We start from the raw sequence: 18,156 nt of genomic DNA on the forward strand, positions 1-18,156 counted from the left end.
TACAAAAGTTCTACCGACTTTGTATTTTTTAATAAATAATGAAAAAGTATCTTCTAGATGATGGTATTTTGGGTATTTTTTTTTCATATTTAAACTCTTGTTCAATGATCAAAATATTTTCCTACATATTTAACGATCTAGATTTTAACTTTGATACATGTTATTACAGTATCTTAATATTCTATCTTGTAAAAGTATTGAATTATTGCACAACTTTTTATCCAAGATGCTTCTCTTGTATTCTTTTACAAATTATTTATTATTATTAAGAAAATAATCTTATTTTAACTTATAATTCATTTTAGGGATAGTTTTCTTCTTTTATTTTTTATTTGGTTTATTTACAATAAAGGATACCATTAAAATAAAAGCCCGTTGAAGGTGATATTTATTTTATATTATGTACATTTATGCATTAATAGATAAGTGAAATAATAAAATAAAATAATGTAAATATGCACTATTTACAAAATATGAATGAAAATGAATCACAAAAAAGTCATATTCATGTAGAAAGTATTTTGAAAAAAATAATTCTCATTTTATGCACTCAAACAATGTCTACCTCACATTACTCGAAAAATGTCCTTATACACATTCATGGGTTGTCACCCATACTAACCCAATTCATATGAAAATAACACATTATTCAACTAACAAAGATATTTTAAGTTTAAAATAGTGTTACTTTAATACTGAAACATATGTAAAGATATTTTAAAATAAGGTGAGGTAGATGCTATTTTAGTATATAAAATGAGAATTATTTTTCTTAAAATACAATTTTCGTGAAAATGACCTTTTTAGATTTTCTTTTCCTCCATATTTTATAAATATTGCATGTTAATATAATTTCTCCTAAAGAAATAAATATGTAACTTACCATTATGGTATTATTTATTATTGTTAATTAAATGCATTGTTTTGTAAGTAAAAAATAATAAAGAAAATGGAAGGAAAATTCATTGATAGAATTTCAATCATGCATAAAAGGATTAATTAAATAAAAAAATATAATTTTCCAAATTTGTTTAAAATATAATTTTACAAATAAAGGTGGGAGAAATGAATTATGAAATATTAGATGATTTGAGGGGAAAGGGATGCAAGGGAACTAGAAGGAAAAAGGTGGAGCCTATCTAGAACATTGCGTGGAAAAATGGAATTAAATAAGGAAGAAAGACTGAGAATATTTATTTATCTATTTATTTTAATTTAGGAATTAATAAATAGGACAGGTTCTCATCTTCAAAAGGCGTGAAAAGAAGAGAATATAATAGTACTTTTCTCAAAGCTCCGGAGTCATGTTCTCAGTATCTCACTGAACAACTTTTCAGACAAATTTCTCCGCAGTTTTCTTCGACATTCCGGAGTTTTTTATCATGTCCCAAACCAACTGGGAAGCCGATAAAATGTGGGTACAATGAAATTTTCGAAATTTGTTTATTTGATTTCGTTTTTTGGCTCGTTATTTGTGGGATTTGCTTAGGGTTTTTTTTTTTTTTTTGGTGGCTAACTTATGGGACTAGGGTTTTGATTTTGATTGTGGTTCCTTGATGGGTTTTACTGATTTTTGTTGTTTTTTAATGGGTATATCCCAATTTATTGAAAGGTTTAAGTTCTTTGCATGTTTTCACGTTTGGGTTTGGCGCGGTTTTTGTTGTTTTTGACGGAATTATCCTGTTTTAGTTCTACCCACCGTTTGGTTTCTGTGAAAACGGCGGGGTTGGATTGGGTTGGGCAAAGTTTGTTTTCTCTGGTCCGGAATTATGAAAAGTCTATCCAAGGTTCAAGACTTCAGATTTTTTTTTTTCCTTCAACCTTCCCCTTTTGCCATACAATGTCCTCAAGCATGCCGAGGGCGAGGGGTTTTCTTTTTCTTATTTTAGATGTTCAATATCTGGGACTTGGGGTTTAAATTTTTTTCCCCTCTTTCACTGCTAGTTTTCTTGTATTTTACTAGATTTTCCCCATTGTTTACTTATAACCTGTTTGTCCTCTTGAGTTTTTTTTTTCTTTTTCTTTTTGGTTCTGTCTCGGTTGGTATCCTAAATATGGAAAAAACTGGACTTAACTAAGCCATCTTATTTGTATTAGATTCTGTTGATTGGAGTTTTTTGTTTCCTCTTAAGTCCCCAAAAATGAAAGTTATTTTTCTTGATGATTGATTTGGACTTTATGCTTTCCATTCTTAAACTTGCTCATCACTGTTGTTTTTCAATTTATGCTTAAAAATTAAGCTTTCCACTTTCCAAATTTGATGTTTTTTGTGATTTTGCTTTTCTTTTGTCTATTTAGAATCCTTGAATCGGAAAAAACAATTTGATTCATTAAACTCTCTATTTTCAGCTCACTTGGTTTAACTATTTGTTTTCATTTGCTAAGAAAAGAATGAAAACAAAAACATCGAAAATTTATGTCAAAGCATTTAACAGAAATACCTATAAGTTGAAGATTCTATTTTCGTTGATTTTCCTTGGTATTCTTGAAAACTAAATGGAGGTTATGGATTTTTTTTGGGGTTCTAGGCATTGGATTGGGTTTTCTATTTATTTTGTGACTAGTTTATCTTATTGCCTTCAATAAAGCTCAAAGAATTTGCAAATTTTTAACTAGTAGTATCTTGTTATTTTGTTGGATGACAGGTTGGATGTGTACATACATGATTATTTTCTGAAGAGGAAATTACATGCTTCTGCAAAGGCCTTTCAAGCGGAAGCTAAAGTATCCACTGAACCTGTAGGTAAGATTATTGGGAGAATGCAGAGGAAAACATATTCAATGAACTGTGTGAATTTTTTTGTGTAGCTTTCTAGAGCTTGTTAGGGCCACATGGTAAAAATCCAGTGTCCTCATTTTGTTTTACATTGCACTGAAAGAGGGAACCACATCTCGAAAGAATGGGGTGATTTCAGATTGTCTTGAAATGACAACGTATCAAACTTTCACCATTATCCTAATATGGGTGTATGGGTGCCATTTTCTTTAACATCCCCCATTAAGATGACAGATTCTTGAATACCATGCAAAAGAATGTATCGAGGAATCATTAAATTTTCATGAGATGTCCAAATGAGCTCTTATCATTTGATTGGTATTGATTTTATGTCTGAATTGAATTTCAGCCATCGATGCACCTGGTGGCTTTCTCTTTGAATGGTGGTCTGTTTTTTGGGATATATTTATAGCTAGGACAAATGAGAAACACTCGGAGGCTGCTGCATCTTACATTGAGGTGGGTTTCTGTTTAAAGCTTTGAATTGTTATTTTCTTGTGTAGTCAACTTCTTAGAGAATTCTATTTGTTTCCTGTCTGGATCTTACAGATTTTTCTTTTAAAATACTACTTTTGGCTTAAGTGTTGTGTTTTCAATTGCTTCCACCTCCATATTGTAACAGCTAAACCTTCATGTTATAGAAGCTGTATTGGAGCAAGAGAAATTTAGTTCTTTTTTCTGCAATTCAGGAAAAACATCTCTCTATTGATGCTATTTCGTTGGCTATCTGTTGTTCACCCTAGTTTGCATTAAGGGTATGCTAAGCTTATGAACTTTTTGGAGGGTTGTGATATTGTATTGATATAGTTTTTTAAACTTTGGGGCTTGTGATTTAATTAATATTTTTGCCTTGGGGTTTTGGAGTTTCTCAATTGCTGGTTTTCTGAAATGTGTGAGGTTCCTGGTCATGTACAATATTAGGTTTTCTATTGGAATTGGGGACTTCTTGCCAGGAAGCATCCCCAGTGACTGTGTTGGTCTGAGAGCCTAGACATTGAAACTTAGTTTTCTCAAGAGCAGACAGTGATTTTCATTTAGGCTTTGAATTTATTGGTTTTTTTTCTTCCTTTTGGTATGATTCAAACATACATTGCTTAGCCTTGTTTCATTTTCTACTAAAGTTTATATCCATAAAAAGTATTGTTGTGCAATTGATTAATAAAACAGTATCATGTGTAATAAGTTTTAACAAATATACATGTAATGTGGCTGAGTTTCAATGAAAGTGGAAACCTTCTAAGCTTCCAGCCATTATATTTAAATAGTTTTGATGCCTTTTGCTGTAATAGCTATTTTTGGAGAAATTTTTTAATAATCTTACTGTTAAAAGCATGTTGAAATGTCAGACTCAATTAATCAAGGCACGGGAACTGCAGCAGCAGCAGCAACAACAACAACAACAGCAGCAGCAGCAGCATCAGAAACCTCAGCAACAGCAGCAGCAGCAGATGCAAATGCAGCAGCTTTTATTGCAGAGGCATGTTCAGCAACAACAACAGCAGCAGCAACAGCGGAGAGATGGGACCCAGATTCTAAATGGCTCTGGCAATGGGCTTGTTAGCAATGATGCTCTTATGAGGCAGAACCCTGCAACTGCAAATACCTTGGCAACAAAGATGTATGAGGAAAGATTAAAGCTTCCACTTCAGAGGGATCCCTTGGACGATGCAGCTATGAAGGTGGTAAGTATTATATTTTATTTGAAGACAAGCTCTTTTACCTTCTTATATTCTCTAATATGTCTTGAGAAATTTATACAGCAGAGGTTTGGTGACAATATGGGCCAGCTTCTTGATCCAAACCATGCCTCACTGTTGAAATCAGCTGCAGTCAGTGGCCAACCAGGGTACGCTTTGTGATCTGACCTTCATTGCTATGTTCCAGTCCTTTTATTTTTTAGAGTCCATCTTGGTTAGCAATGTGATAGCATATGAATCCTTGTATTACAGGCAGACACTGCATGGTGCACCTGGAGGCATTTCTGGGAATCTTCAGCAAGTTCAAAGTCGGAATCAACAACTTCAAGTTTCCTCGGCATGTGTCTCTTTCTATTGTTTATTATGTATATATGGTGAATGTTACAGTTTTATATTTCTTATTTTAGTTTCTGCATGCCTTGTGTGCTGAAACAGGACATAAAGAGTGAGATGAATCCAATGATGAATCCCAGGGCTGCTGGTCCAGAAGGATCATTGATTGGAGTTCATGGTATTGGTTGCGAACTTCCTTATATTTTTGCAAGAAAATTATTAATTCTCTATTCTTGTTTTCATTTCAATATTAGGATTTAGGCCTGACAATTGAGCACTGGAATAGAAACTTTTCTTAAATTGAATTGGGCTTGTAAATAGGTTTGGAGTTTATAGTTGGTGGGTTATTTTTGACAAAATTAAACCTGGACAAAACTAAACCAGTGGGTTATTTTTCCCTTTATGTTGCATTTAATTTTTCCAGTTATAGTTGTCAAAATCAAACGGAAATTTATGATCCAATCAAATCACAGGTAAAATCTAGCATTGTGCACATTCATTGCTATGAATCAAATGGAAAAGCCACTTCCAACCTTTTCTTTTGATAGGCAAATGGAGCATAACCCATTTCCAACTTTAGAATGATGAAAACTTGGCATATAATTTTCATTTATTTTTGTCACTAGTTGCAAGAAAATCTTTTGTGTTGGACATAGGAAACATAAATAATAATATCAAGTTCAATTATATTTTGTAAACAAAATAAAATTTGATTTTCTTACTCGAGGAATTGTTGTTGAAAGAATCTTGAAATTTGTTGTACATAGGAGACATGAATGCTATCAAGTAATGTTATGTATTATTAACAAAATAAAATTTGATTTAGCTTGCAGAGGTTTGACTGATGACTGAGCCAAATTTTTAATATTGCTTGTGTTGGGATGGTTTCTTTTGTTGGATCCCTCAAGCAACTACCCATGTGACAGTTATGTTAACAAAATGAGTAGCCAATCAGTTGATATCTTTTGTAGGGGATTTTCTACTCCCCTAAGGTTTTAAGTTCATATTTATAACTTTTAGTTGTACACTTCCATTGATACCTATAATAGATATCAGAGTTATATGGTGGTTATGTTTGGGGGAAGGATTTCTGATCCTTCTTTGTATCTACTTCTTTCACAATAATAAAATGTTTGTTTCTGATAGTAAATAAATTAATAAAATTTGATTTTCTTACATTAGTATTTCTTGAAGGAAATCTCAAAATTTCCAAATCCCTTGAAAGAACTATTACGAGCACAGAAACTACCCTTATTAATTATTTATATGCAAAAAATCTAACTTAATTTTCAAATCTCATGTGAATTGCATTAGTTATTGTAAAATCTGCAGTTTAATTGGATCATAATTTTGGATTGTGATTTGGACCATGTCGGATTTAAATACAGGGCCATAAGTCAGAAGCTTTGGAATTTGACATGAGTTGCAGGAAATTTTATCATAGGATTTAACAACTATCTTATGTTGTTTCAGGATCAAATCAAGGTGGTAACAATCTAACTCTGAAAGGATGGCCACTAACCGTAAGTCCTCTACAAATGCTTGATTTACTATTGGTGTTCCCTTCATGTTCGCAATAATGAACCTTTTTCCATATTGATATTCTTTGATATATTTCAATTGGTTAATATGTAATTCAGCATCCACATGCTAAATGAGCTACAGAGTGAAAAGAGTAATGGATTGTTTAACTGGTCAAGTATTGAGAGGGTACTAATATTTTAGTAAAGAAGTTTATTCCCATTTGGGCAGACCTTAGGTTTTTTATCACTACACTAGTTTGTACAGTTTTTTTTTTGATAGATAAACAACGATATATAAAAAGGGCCAAAAAGCCACAAAGTATACAAGGGGCATACACAGAAGCCTAAGACGAGAAACAAAAAGAAAGCGAGCAACCTCACCAACCCTTAAGTGGTTGCGAGCCACTCCAAAAAGCCTAAGAGTGAAGAGGACTCCTCTCCGATGTACACTAGTTTGTACAGTTGATCTCATATTTCAGAAGGGCATACACATTTAGCCCCTCATTCATCCCTACCCTTTTCAGAGCCACTCTAGTTGGTTATTTTCACTTTCACAAGTCATGTTCATTTGTCACAGGTTAATCTTAAGTGTGGAAAAGTTAAATGTATTAGAAAAAATGTACTGTTAACAATCTAATATGTGTATTTGACATTGATCGTCTTTTAATGTTTGTCTGGACACCTCCTCTCCACCACCCCCATTCCTTCTCTCTCTACCAGGTGCACATTGCTCTTTTTAAAGATCAGTCTTTCTTTTATTAGATATGGATTATTTTCCGGGTGCTGAGATGATGCCATCTTATTTTTAGGACTGTTTGACGTTGATACAGGTGCCATAACACAATTTTATTGGTTGTTGAATCATATTGGATATGGTAGCGCCATAGATAATCTAGGCTTAGACTTGATTTGTTAAATGAGATCTATCATATGGTAGGTTTGGATCCTATTGATGCTGATATGGCATAATCATTTTTCCTGCTAATGTACGATTTTATTGGTTATTTCTGGTAATGCTGACATGGCATGATTTTGATTATTGAACTTTTTTGGTCTGACAAGCCACACTTGCTCAAAGAACCAGCCTGATAGGTATTAGGATGTGTTAGAGAGGATCCAAACTCAATAGGTACTGGCTTGTTGTTGCATATGTAGATTGAACACTGAACAAAGTCTTGTCTTCATTCATATGTGATGTATGTCCTGTGGCTCAAGTGCTCACCATTTGCCATGAAATGACTCAGGTGTCAAATTCATTATATTTGTTTAACCAATTTCTTTTGCATATTGTGGTATATGAGAATTACTATTTCCATTTAGATGGATTTTTTTATTTTTGATCTTTAACTAATCATTTATGCACGCACCTCTTTCCCTTCTCTCACTCATGCATGCAAACACATTAACCAATATTGAAGGTTGCTAATGTACAACTTAATTAGTATTTAGTTTTCTGTCATAAGCTATTTTTGGTCATATGCTAGAATGATGATTGCTAGAGAGCAAATGCTTGGTTCTCTAGGGTCCAAAATTACTGCTTGTGTGCATGCAATACTGGCCTGGGATGTTTCTCATTTTACTGATTGCATCTTTCACCTTAGGGACTGGACCAGCTTCGATCTGGGATTCTTCAGCAGCACAAGTCTTTGATACAGCCTTCTCAGCCCTTTCATCAACTTCAACTACAGCAACAACTTCTTCTTCAAGCACAGCAAAACTTGGCATCCCCATCTGCCAGTGATTTGGAATGCAGAAAATTGAGAATGCTTCTTAATAGTCGGAATTCACTTGGGAAGGATGGCCAATTAAATACTGTTGGTGATGTAGTTGCAAATGTTGGATCACCAATGCAAGTCGGTTGCCCTGTTTTGCCTCGTGGAGACACAGATATGCTGATCAAGGTGTCATTTTCTTTTCCCCAATTAGATCTATCGCGTCTTATCATTGTCTTGTGCCTGTTCTTTCTACTAGATTTTAATCTCTTCTGGCTTCCTGGGAATGCTTGTTTACATAGAGATTAAATGTTTCTCAGTTACAGCAGCAACAACTGCAAAACAGCAATCAACAGCAGCAACAATATCTGCAGCATCCACTTTCTAGTCAGCAGTCTCAGAGTTCAAATCATCACCTCCTCCATCAGCAAGATAAAATGATTGGTTCTGGAAGCATTGGGTTGGATGGTAGCATGTCAAATACGTTCCGAGGAAATGATCAGGTGTGTACTTTAGGTGGCTGCATGATTATATGATATCCAAGTCATCAATTTCTCTGTTCTAAAGTTTTTATACCAGCAATTCTTCAATTTTTAAATATAATGAAATTTCCATACACGCATTTCCGATAGTATCTGACCAAAAATTTTATGTAAGTGACAAATTCACTCATATACCAACAGTTTTTAGTCATTCCAAAATTCCTTGTACTTTGCTTCTGAACCACCATAATTTCCTAAGCTACTATTTAATTTAGGGTGGATTGCTTATGATTTCATTTATAGTATGCATTGCTTTTCCTTTCTTCTACTTCATCCTTGTATTCTTTAAATCCTATATTTCAATTTATGCCTTGCATCTGATTGTTTCCCAACCCTGAATTTGACACTTCAACTTGATAACATCTTACACTTGTGGTTTCGTTTATGTTCTCCTTTGTTTATGTAAGACTTCAAAAGGTCAAATTGGGCGAAAGAGAAAGCAGCCAGTGTCATCTTCAGGTCCTGCCAATAGCTCAGGAACTGGAAACACAGCTGGACCATCCCCAAGTTCAGCACCATCAACACCTTCAACTCACACACCAGGAGATGTAATCTCAATGCCAACTTTGTCGCATAATGGTGGTTCCTCTAAGTCTTTACTTATGTATGGATCTGATGGTATGGGCACACATACCTCAGCACCAAATCAACTGGTGAGGAACCTTTTTTTTTAATATGCTTTTCATTTTGGGGTGGCCTATCAATATATATAAAATTTTAGCGATCTGTGAGGGGGATTCTCTTTTTGTTCAAGGAAAGAAATGAAGGGAAATAGGGAAGGGTTTGTCTCTTAACATCCTAACAAGTTGCATGTGGAGATGTTGGTACCATGCATAGAGAATGATGCTAAATGAAAACTTTTTCCACCCCAATATATGAATGGATAGGTAGCCAATATGGTTGAATCAGATGATCTTCCTAATTTGAACTCCTAGGTTGCCTAGGGGGTCCCATTACCCCACCCCCTTTTCTCTCAAAAAGAAACATAGTAGGTTAAAGAAGTCAAGGGTGGAGATGTTTATCTCCTCTAAGGTGAAAGACACATGTGAAACAAAATTAAAAGGATATAAAGGTTGATCAGGAAGGAGATCCCGAAATAAGTTAGGAAGGGTATAGCTAATCCACTTCCAAGTTGAGTAATAATAGAATTAATGAATTAGAATCCATAGAAGATGACAAATGTAAAATCCCCATTATCATGTGTGTTTATCTCATGGATCATTAGACTTACCATTAGGCCATCTACTCCAACAATCCAACAATCCAACAATTTCCTCCATAATAAAATCTGTAATAACTATTTGAATCATCGATAGTTTTTATTTATCTTTTACTTGATTTTTCATAAGAAGAAATTCTACAAAATATTTGTTTGCTTGTAATATTTCTCATTAGCATTCCGTAGGGAAGTGGAATAATAGATATAATAACTTGCAGGCTGATGTGGATCGATTTGTTGATGATGGATCTCTTGATGATAATGTTGAGTCATTTTTAGCTCATGATGATGGAGACCCTAGAGATACGGTTGGTCGAAGTGTGGATGGCAGCAAAGGTACAATTAGTATCTGTTTCTTATTTTGGCATGAACATCAAGAGAAATTGAGCCCAGGTTTTAAAGTTTTAATTGTGATATAGGTTTTTCATTTTCGGAAGTCCGGTGTATTACTGCAAGTACAAGTAAAGTTGAATGTTGTCACTTCTCTTCAGATGGAAAACTGCTTGCCACTGGTGGGCAGGATAAAAAGGTGAGGATGGATAGACCAAAAAAGTTTTGTGATATTGATTCAGGAGACAAGCTTTTGCCACTTGAATTGAATAACATTGTTTTTGGGACATTTCATGAAAGATAACATCAATCTCTTTGCTTCTTGATTTTATAATGCAGGCTGTATTATGGTGCACAGAGTCTTTTACGGCTAAGTCTAGACTTGAAGAACATTCTCAAATGATTACGGATATCCGTTTCAGTCCAAGCATGCCGCGACTTGCAACATCTTCAGCTGACAAAACTGTCAGGGTTTGGGATGTTGATAAAGTTAGTAAACATGCTGCCTTTTTCATGGTTCAACTTGATATTGTTTTCACTAGTACTCATTTCTTTAAATTAGTCAATGGATTGGATCATGCACTGGGTCTGACCTAGTTATTCATATGCGTGTTGATATTTGTATGATCTTATTTTGTATATGCATGCTTGAAGATGTTTTTAGTGAATGAACTCCTCTTCATTTTTGTGCTGTTGACTGGATTGTCCTATATCAGATGCATGATTATGTACTTGATTTGTTTGAATAGAGCAATTTTTAAACTTTCAAATGATTTGGATTCCAATTGCCCATTGGAATGATTTGAGATTTGCCTACCTTTTAGAGTGATTTGGATTCTGGTTGTCTATTGAAGTAGTTTGAGATTTGCCTATCTCTGGCATGAATGTATTCCAGTCAGACTTATTAAATTACTGACCTTTGAATGAGCAGTGACTCTACTTGCTTTTGAGCCTTTTTTTCTTCTAAAGATTCTGTATGCTACAAACCCATAACAAATGTGCTTCCTGTTGATCTTAGAAAAAATGTACATGATTCTACCTGCTCTTTTAATCAAATTAGTGGAAATTGAGCTTGTAGCTATTGGCTGCTGGTTGAGCAGAATGGCCAAGGACGTTTTCTGCTGATTTCCTTAATCAAAAGACAAGGCTTTCTTTTCCCCTATCCCCTTATCTTTTTGTTTTAGGAATGGAGGCTTTGTCTAGCCTCATTAATAGGGCAGTTAGAGGGGGTTATCTTACAGGCTGCTGGGTTAGGGGAAGGGAAGGAGCAGGAATTCAAGTCTCACACCTGCTGTTCGTTGATGATACGCTGGTCTTCTGCGAGGATTCCCAAGAGCAAATGGCTTTTTTAAGTTGGTTACTCTTGTGGTTTGAAGCCACTTCTGGACTACGCATTAATCTGAATAAAAGTGAAATTTTGCCGGTGGGTAGAGTGGAGAACGCGGATTTACTAGCTGCTGAACTGGGCTGCAAGGTGGGATCTCTCCCTTCTACCTATTTGGGGCTCCCTTTGGGTGCTCCGCATAAGTCGGTGACGGTTTGGGACGGAATGGAAGAGAGGATGCGCAAGAGACTTGCCTTATGGAAGAGGCAATTCATTTCCAAGGGTGGAAGAATCACTCTCATTCGGAGCACTTTGGCGAGTATGCCAACCTACCTCATGTCCTTCTTGCGTATACCAAGAGTGGTTAAATTAAGACTTGAGAAGATTCAAAGGGATTTCCTTTGGGGAGGGGGAACGATGGAGAAGAAGATCCACCTAATAAAATGGGGTATTGTTTGTTCTCATAAAAAGAAGGGTGGGTTGGGGATTAGAGACCTCTCTACTCTTAATAGGGCCCTTCTGTGCAAATGGAGTTGGCGGTTTGCGGTTGAAAGGGATTCCTATTGGAAGCTTATAATTGGCACGAAGTTTGGGGTTGATAGAGGAGGTTGGAGCACTTGCGGGAGTAGGGAGGGATTTGGGGTGGGGCTCTGGAAAGAAATCAGCAAGGAAGGGTTGTTGATGCTTAATAATGTTTCTTTTTCAGTGGGGAATGGTAAAAGGGTGAGGTTTTGGAAAGATTCTTGGTGCGGGAACACTCCTCTTTGTGAGGCCTATCCCTCTTTGTTTGATTTAGTGGTTTCTAAAGACGTGAGGGTTGCGGACTGTTGGGATTCAATGGGGGAAGTGGGTGGGTGGAACCCCCGCTTCCTTAGACCCTTCAATGATTGGGAGGTGGAGGAGGTGGAGAGACTCCTTCTGATCATTCAAGGAAAGAGGCTGAATGCTGGTTTGGAGGATAGGATGGTGTGGAATGAGACGAAAGATGGGATTTTCTCTGTAAAATCCTGTTTCAATTTTCTGGACCATAGCAGTGCAGTCCCGTTTCCATGGAGAATTATTTGGAGTACGTTTGTTCCTTCCAAGGTGGGCTTCTTTGCTTGGGAAGCTTCTTGGGGGAAGGTGCTCACTCAAGACCAACTAAAGAGGAGGGGCTGGAATTTAGCTAACAGGTGCTCCTTGTGTTGTGATGAAGAAGAGACGATAAATCACATCCTTATTCACTGTTCTAAGGCGAAGGTTTTGTGGGACCTCTTGTTCTCCCTATTTGGTGTTAATTGGGTCCTCCCATTATCGGTTAGAGACACTCTTTTAGGTTGGCATGTTCCCTTTAAGGATAAGAAGCATAGTAAGGTTTGGCGGGCAGCTCCTCTTTGCTTATTTTGGATGGTATGGAAGGAAAGAAATAGGATAGTTTTTGATAATGAGGTCCTATCTCTTCAAAGGTTGAAAAATTCCTTCATTTGTAATCTCTTACTTTGGGCTAATTCTTCCATAGTTGAAGGCCCCTTTTCTTTGTTTAATTTTGTGGACTGGTTGGGTTCTTGTTGAGGGCTGGTAAGGGTTTGTCTTTTTTGTTTCCGGTTTTTTGTAGGTGATGTTTGTATACTCCCTGTATACTCTGGGTTGCCTTTCTTGCCCATTTTTAATATATTTCTGTGCGTTTATCTATCAAAAAAAAAAAAAGACAAGGCTTTGCTGTACTGAGTTGCATTTGAAATTGACCTTGTAACTTAATTTTGGTATTATTTCAATGTTTGTTCTCTTTGAAGTTTGAATTGGTAATCTATGGTTGTCAGATTTATCTTAGTTGACTTTATTAAATCATGCTTTCATTCTTGAGGCTATATTCCTGTGAGAATCAATTCTGCTATATCCCGTAGGTGATGTTATTTCGATGCACCCATCTCTTTAAAACATTTTTCTTAACTGGATGTGTTGCCCCATTTTGCAGCCAGTCTACTCACTACGTACTTTTACTGGACATTCCACCAATGTTACATCGCTAGACTTCCACCCTAATAAAGATGACCTTATCTGCTCTTGTGATGGTAATGGTGAGATACGATATTGGAGTATCACCAATGGTAGTTGTACTAGGGTCTTCAAGGTATATAACAGTGGAACTATCTATTTGTTCAACTCTACAAAGAAATTTTACATTGCAGAATGCTATTTCTTTTGATCATCCAGCTTCCATTAAGTTGATGATTCTAAACTTTCTTATCTTTTCAGGGTGGAATGAACCATATGAGGTTTCAACCTCGCCATGGAAGGTATCTGGCTGCTGCTGCAGAGTGTGTGGTTTCCATACTTGATGTGGAAACCCAGGCCTGCAGACAAAAATTACAGGTTAGTTACGAGTTTTTCCTTACCCTCTTTAATTAGTCCCTGTTAGGATTTATGGTTAAGTTTCTTAAGTATGGGAAATTATTATGGTAAGCACTGCTTCCTGAGCGAATTAAGAGCTTTTGAGTTGCACTACATCCATTTTTTTTTTCCTGAGAAGGATATGAAAGGAAGTCCAAATTTTGAGTCATCACATGTTGGGGTTGGGATGGCTGTTTTGACTGTCTTTGACGCCTTTCCAACAATGAAATAGAACAAGATGGTTTTTAGCCTCCATCAGATCTGTTCCTCTCCCATTTACCCTGGGATTTATCTTCAATTGTTTCCCCTTTAATAACACCTCCCCAGACTGTTGTTGGAGCCAGCAAAGTGCTTCTGGGGGTTTGGGGTTGGGGGCAGCTGGCCCCCTCCCTCTCTTCAAAAACAAAAACAAGGAATAACCTTATTAGGGATTTGCAGAAATAATTATAAAACTCTTGTCAAATTTCAAGAGTAAAAATCTGAAGTAGGGCTTTTTTTTTCTTTATTAAAAGAAAAAACAATACCCTTCACAAAGTTCTTAACAAAGGAATCATTGGTTAAGCCTTTGATAAAACACTTCACCAAGTCTGTACTCTTTTGGAAAAGAGTGTGGTATGCTAATGCTAAAAGCACACAATAGGAACTTAAGAGCATCCATTACTTACGACATACTAGTAGTATTCAGTCATTTGAAAGAAAAACCCTGAAATTTTTTCTTATTGATTTTTCTAAACTACTAAAACATATATTTGTGACTTGACTAGAATTGTTTTTCATAAAACTTAAAGTTTCTTGATATTTTGGTTGTTTATAATTTACCCATGTACACAAACGGTAAATTCTGCATTTCTTTTTTGAAACTCTTTAACATATATTATTTTCTTAATTGATTTATTATGTTTTTCTACTTGAATTATTATTACATTTAGAAATTTTGGTTGGATGGTTGATAATGAAGTTATGATTTAACACTTTCCAGTATTTATCGTTATTTGAGGAATTTTTTCATTTATTTTATTATTGTCAAAGGTTTCTGGCCCCATGACCGAGCCCCTTATATTTCTGGCTTCACCATTGCCCCCCTTAACTAATTATTGCCTTCATGGACTAGATAAATTTGGTCTTTTGACATCTGATGGGACAAGACAGATTGCATGGACCAATGTGTTGAATAAGATCTGCTAGAGGAATTTTAGGCATGCATGTAAAAAACTGGATTTTACTTGATACATTTCCCATAGCTTGCACTATTTACTTTGGTTTATGAGTAAATGTTATGCATAATAATCGATGAATTATGCTACATGGTTGTGCTGTATGTTAGCCACAGATATCTCCTACCCGTAAGTGTTTCTTCACTGCTGATTGGTCACAGTGCTTACTTGTGTCATTTGATCTATCACTGCAGGGCCATAAAAACCATGTTTCTGTGTGTTGGGATTCTTCTGGCGGCTATCTGGCAACTGTCAGTGAGGAGTTGGTTAAAGTTTGGACAGTTGGTTCTGGGGGCAAAGCAGCGGAATGCATTCATGAGTTGCACTATAGTGGCAACAAATTCAATTCCTGTGCTTTCCATCCCACTTATACCTCTTTGTTGGTCATTGGCTGTTTCCAGGCAAGTTATAGCTGTTCCATTATTTCATGCAATTTCATTTGTTAATCAGCTACCCTGTATCGTAAGCTTTGGATTTTGGTTCGATATAATGTGTTAAGACATTTTTTTTTTTTTAAAACCCAAGGGTTTCACCTTGGTAGTGTTATGCCTGTTTAAAATTAGGTCTTAACAGCATGAAAAGGCCAATGCTTCATAATAATTGTAGGATCATTCCACACACAAATGCTGGTTCTTATTTACATTTTAGCAACACCATGCCAAGGTAGGCATTCTATTAGTTGCATGTTTTGCTGACAGACGCCTTTTTGTTTCCAATGTGGAAATTTTTTGGGGGGTTCTAGTCTCTGGAGCTTTGGAACGTGGCAGAGAACAAGACAATGACACTACCAGCGCACGACAAACTAATTTCTTCATTAGCAGTATCGAACGTCACTGGTTTAGTAGCTTCAGCTAGTCATGACAACTGTGTCAAGTTGTGGAAGTGACTTTTGACTCGATTTTCTTTTCCATTTCTCCTTGACATAGCTTGAGGCAGGTATAGCTTCTCCAACCCTATGTATCCTGGAACGAGCATTTTGCAGAGTTTTTAACATTTGGTTTTGTAGGGTTTGTTTATATTGCTTGTCAGGGAAAAGGGTTTCTAGATTTTGTTCATTATGGTTTTGGTTTTTTAGCCGGAACCCATCCCAAGTTCACCCTTTGTAGAGGAAGCGCCAACTTTGTTGAATTGCTCAGCCAGTGGGCTCATAGACTGCTTGTACAATGTATATTAAATTGCCAATTTAACTGGATCAGTCTCTGTTACATGGAAGTTGAGAAATGTATCTTGTTTCCCATGGCTCTATATGATTACCAACTACTTGTTATTTTGCTTTCTCAGTTGAATTTTAAATACAAATGAACATGATTAGGGTTTAATATTTATGTAATTTTTGGTAAATATTTACAAACAAGAACTGCGAGACCTTCTAATTCAAAAAATGCAATAAGAAATACAAAAAAAATGTATAAAAATCATACTTATATTCTTGAAACAAGATTATTTACTTATCCATGAGCAAGAAACACAACTTTCTAACTAAATGTTGTTAGAGTTATGAAGATATTAGAAGAGAATAGATGAAGGAAAAAGGAGAGGGAAATTAATACATTTTTGTGCTCAAGAGTATTTTAGAGATTTCAAATGGGGGTATTTATGTCTTAAATTTTTTTATTAAAAGGTTGAATGCAAAGAGAGTTTTGATAGATACATTTATAATTTTCCATATAGATGTGAATCGTGATTGAATGCATACATAATTTTTATTATTTGCTTTTTAATTTATTATTATGATTATTATTATTTAAAGACATTTGTGTCTTCGTAGAAAAGGCGAAATTTTTTAAATTTTATTTTAATGAAAAAAGTTATTCTTTATTTCTTTTTGCAACCTTTCTAATTTCTTTTTCTTTTTTTTTTTCACAACACTTAAACTCAATTTCTCATATAAAATGAAATAGAATTTATCGTTAAAATTTTGGATAACTTTTGTTTTAAAAATAAATTAAACTATCTTAGTTTTGTGCAATTTTAATAAGAAATGAATTTATAAATTTCCAAATTAAAAAAAAAAAAAACCACTAAAATCATAAAATTTGGATTAGAAATTGATTTATTACAAATTTTAAAAATTATATAACAAAACCAAAATAAATTATCACAATTATAATGAAAATTTTTAATTATAACTCCAGGATATAATCCATACTTATTTAAATATTTACTAGAAGCAATTGTACACATAAATATGCAAAACAATTTTTTTTTATTAAAATTAATAATTGTGGGGATACAATTTTTGTGGTAGCATTCTTTTACAAAAGAATATTTCCTTCTTATTCTTCCATCTTAATCACAATTTGAAAAAGAGAAAAAAAGTTATTTATTTATTTATTTCAAAGATCAATCGAGAGCTACAAATGACTTATTTTCGAATAAATTCATTAAAAGATGAAGATTTTGTGAAACTTTTTTTCTTTGTCAAATCTATTTTCCTCTTGTAGAGTCGTTTTGCTGATTCAATAAGTCTCCTCATTCAAGAAAGTTACCGGTGAAATTAGGGAATTAAAATTTAAAATTCCTCAAGATTTAATTGCTTAATTCGAATAATTTGATTAATTGATTTTAGCAACTCATTAAGAAAATTTGTCCATAAAAGAATATTTATATACTTAATTTTATTTTTATTTTTTAATTTCAATTGAAAGATTTGATTTTATTTACAAAACTAAATTTTGTAACCTCTCAAATTTTATCATAAATCATCTCTTATAGTGCAATTTGTTAAACACATGAATGACCTATCACTTATCAAGTCCAAATTTTTATTGAATTGAGAAGCCATAATTTTAAAACCCCATTTAATAATAATTTGATTCTCTAAAAATTTTGATTCTATAGAATAATTTTGATACCTTTTTCTAAATTGAAAATCTGAAAATTATTCTTAATAAAAAAAATATTTTTCAACCACAAATTCAAGATATAGAAATAAATGTTAACTTAGAACACTTCCTATCATTGTCTTAGTAATAAAATATAATTAAAAACATTAATTATTATCTATTAATTACATAATTAATCATTATAAAATTTTTGTTATGGTAATAAATTCTAACATTTTTGGGATATTTAAAAATATGTTAAATTGCTATTTTTAACTATCATTTTTAAAA

General features: G+C 34.4%; 1 protein-coding gene across 6 annotated transcripts; it reads left to right on the forward strand.

Moving 5' to 3' along the window:
• The first annotated feature begins 1,265 nt into the window (after positions 1-1,265).
• LOC117925087 (transcriptional corepressor LEUNIG-like) lies at positions 1,266-16,297 on the forward strand. 6 transcript variants are annotated; one of them, XR_004652940.1, is made up of 19 exons: positions 1,266-1,414; positions 2,646-2,743; positions 3,126-3,235; positions 4,123-4,458; positions 4,537-4,622; positions 4,726-4,810; positions 4,909-4,984; positions 6,280-6,329; positions 7,931-8,230; positions 8,362-8,544; positions 8,991-9,236; positions 10,021-10,138; positions 10,222-10,331; positions 10,472-10,621; positions 13,411-13,566; positions 13,692-13,808; positions 15,235-15,441; positions 15,783-15,976; positions 16,047-16,297. XR_004652940.1 is itself a non-coding variant. In XM_034843923.1 (18 exons), the coding sequence occupies exons 1-18, from the start codon at positions 1,383-1,385 to the stop codon at positions 15,924-15,926; spliced, it is 2,604 nt and encodes an 867-aa protein (XP_034699814.1). In that variant the 5' UTR covers positions 1,266-1,382; the 3' UTR covers positions 15,927-16,297. The 6 variants fall into 6 exon arrangements, 5 of the variants coding, with proteins under 5 accessions (XP_034699814.1, XP_034699816.1, XP_034699815.1 ...); XM_034843923.1 differs by having other exon boundaries at positions 15,783-16,297; XM_034843925.1 differs by having other exon boundaries at positions 4,540-4,622; positions 15,783-16,297.
• Positions 16,298-18,156: the final 1,859 nt, after the last annotated feature.

This window comes from Vitis riparia, chromosome 11 (assembly GCF_004353265.1).
Source record: "Vitis riparia cultivar Riparia Gloire de Montpellier isolate 1030 chromosome 11, EGFV_Vit.rip_1.0, whole genome shotgun sequence".
Classification (NCBI taxonomy): domain Eukaryota; kingdom Viridiplantae; phylum Streptophyta; class Magnoliopsida; order Vitales; family Vitaceae; genus Vitis; species Vitis riparia.

Excerpts from the sequence above, each read along its gene's own strand:
- LOC117925087 (XM_034843923.1), top strand. The coding sequence starts at position 1,383 with ATGTCCCAAACCAACTGGGAAGCCGATAAAAT. Across the intron at positions 2,744-3,125 it reads AGTATCCACTGAACCTGTAG|CCATCGATGCACCTGGTGGC; the intron begins GTAAGATTATTG and ends ATTGAATTTCAG. Across the intron at positions 8,545-8,990 it reads CGTTCCGAGGAAATGATCAG|ACTTCAAAAGGTCAAATTGG; the intron begins GTGTGTACTTTA and ends TGTTTATGTAAG.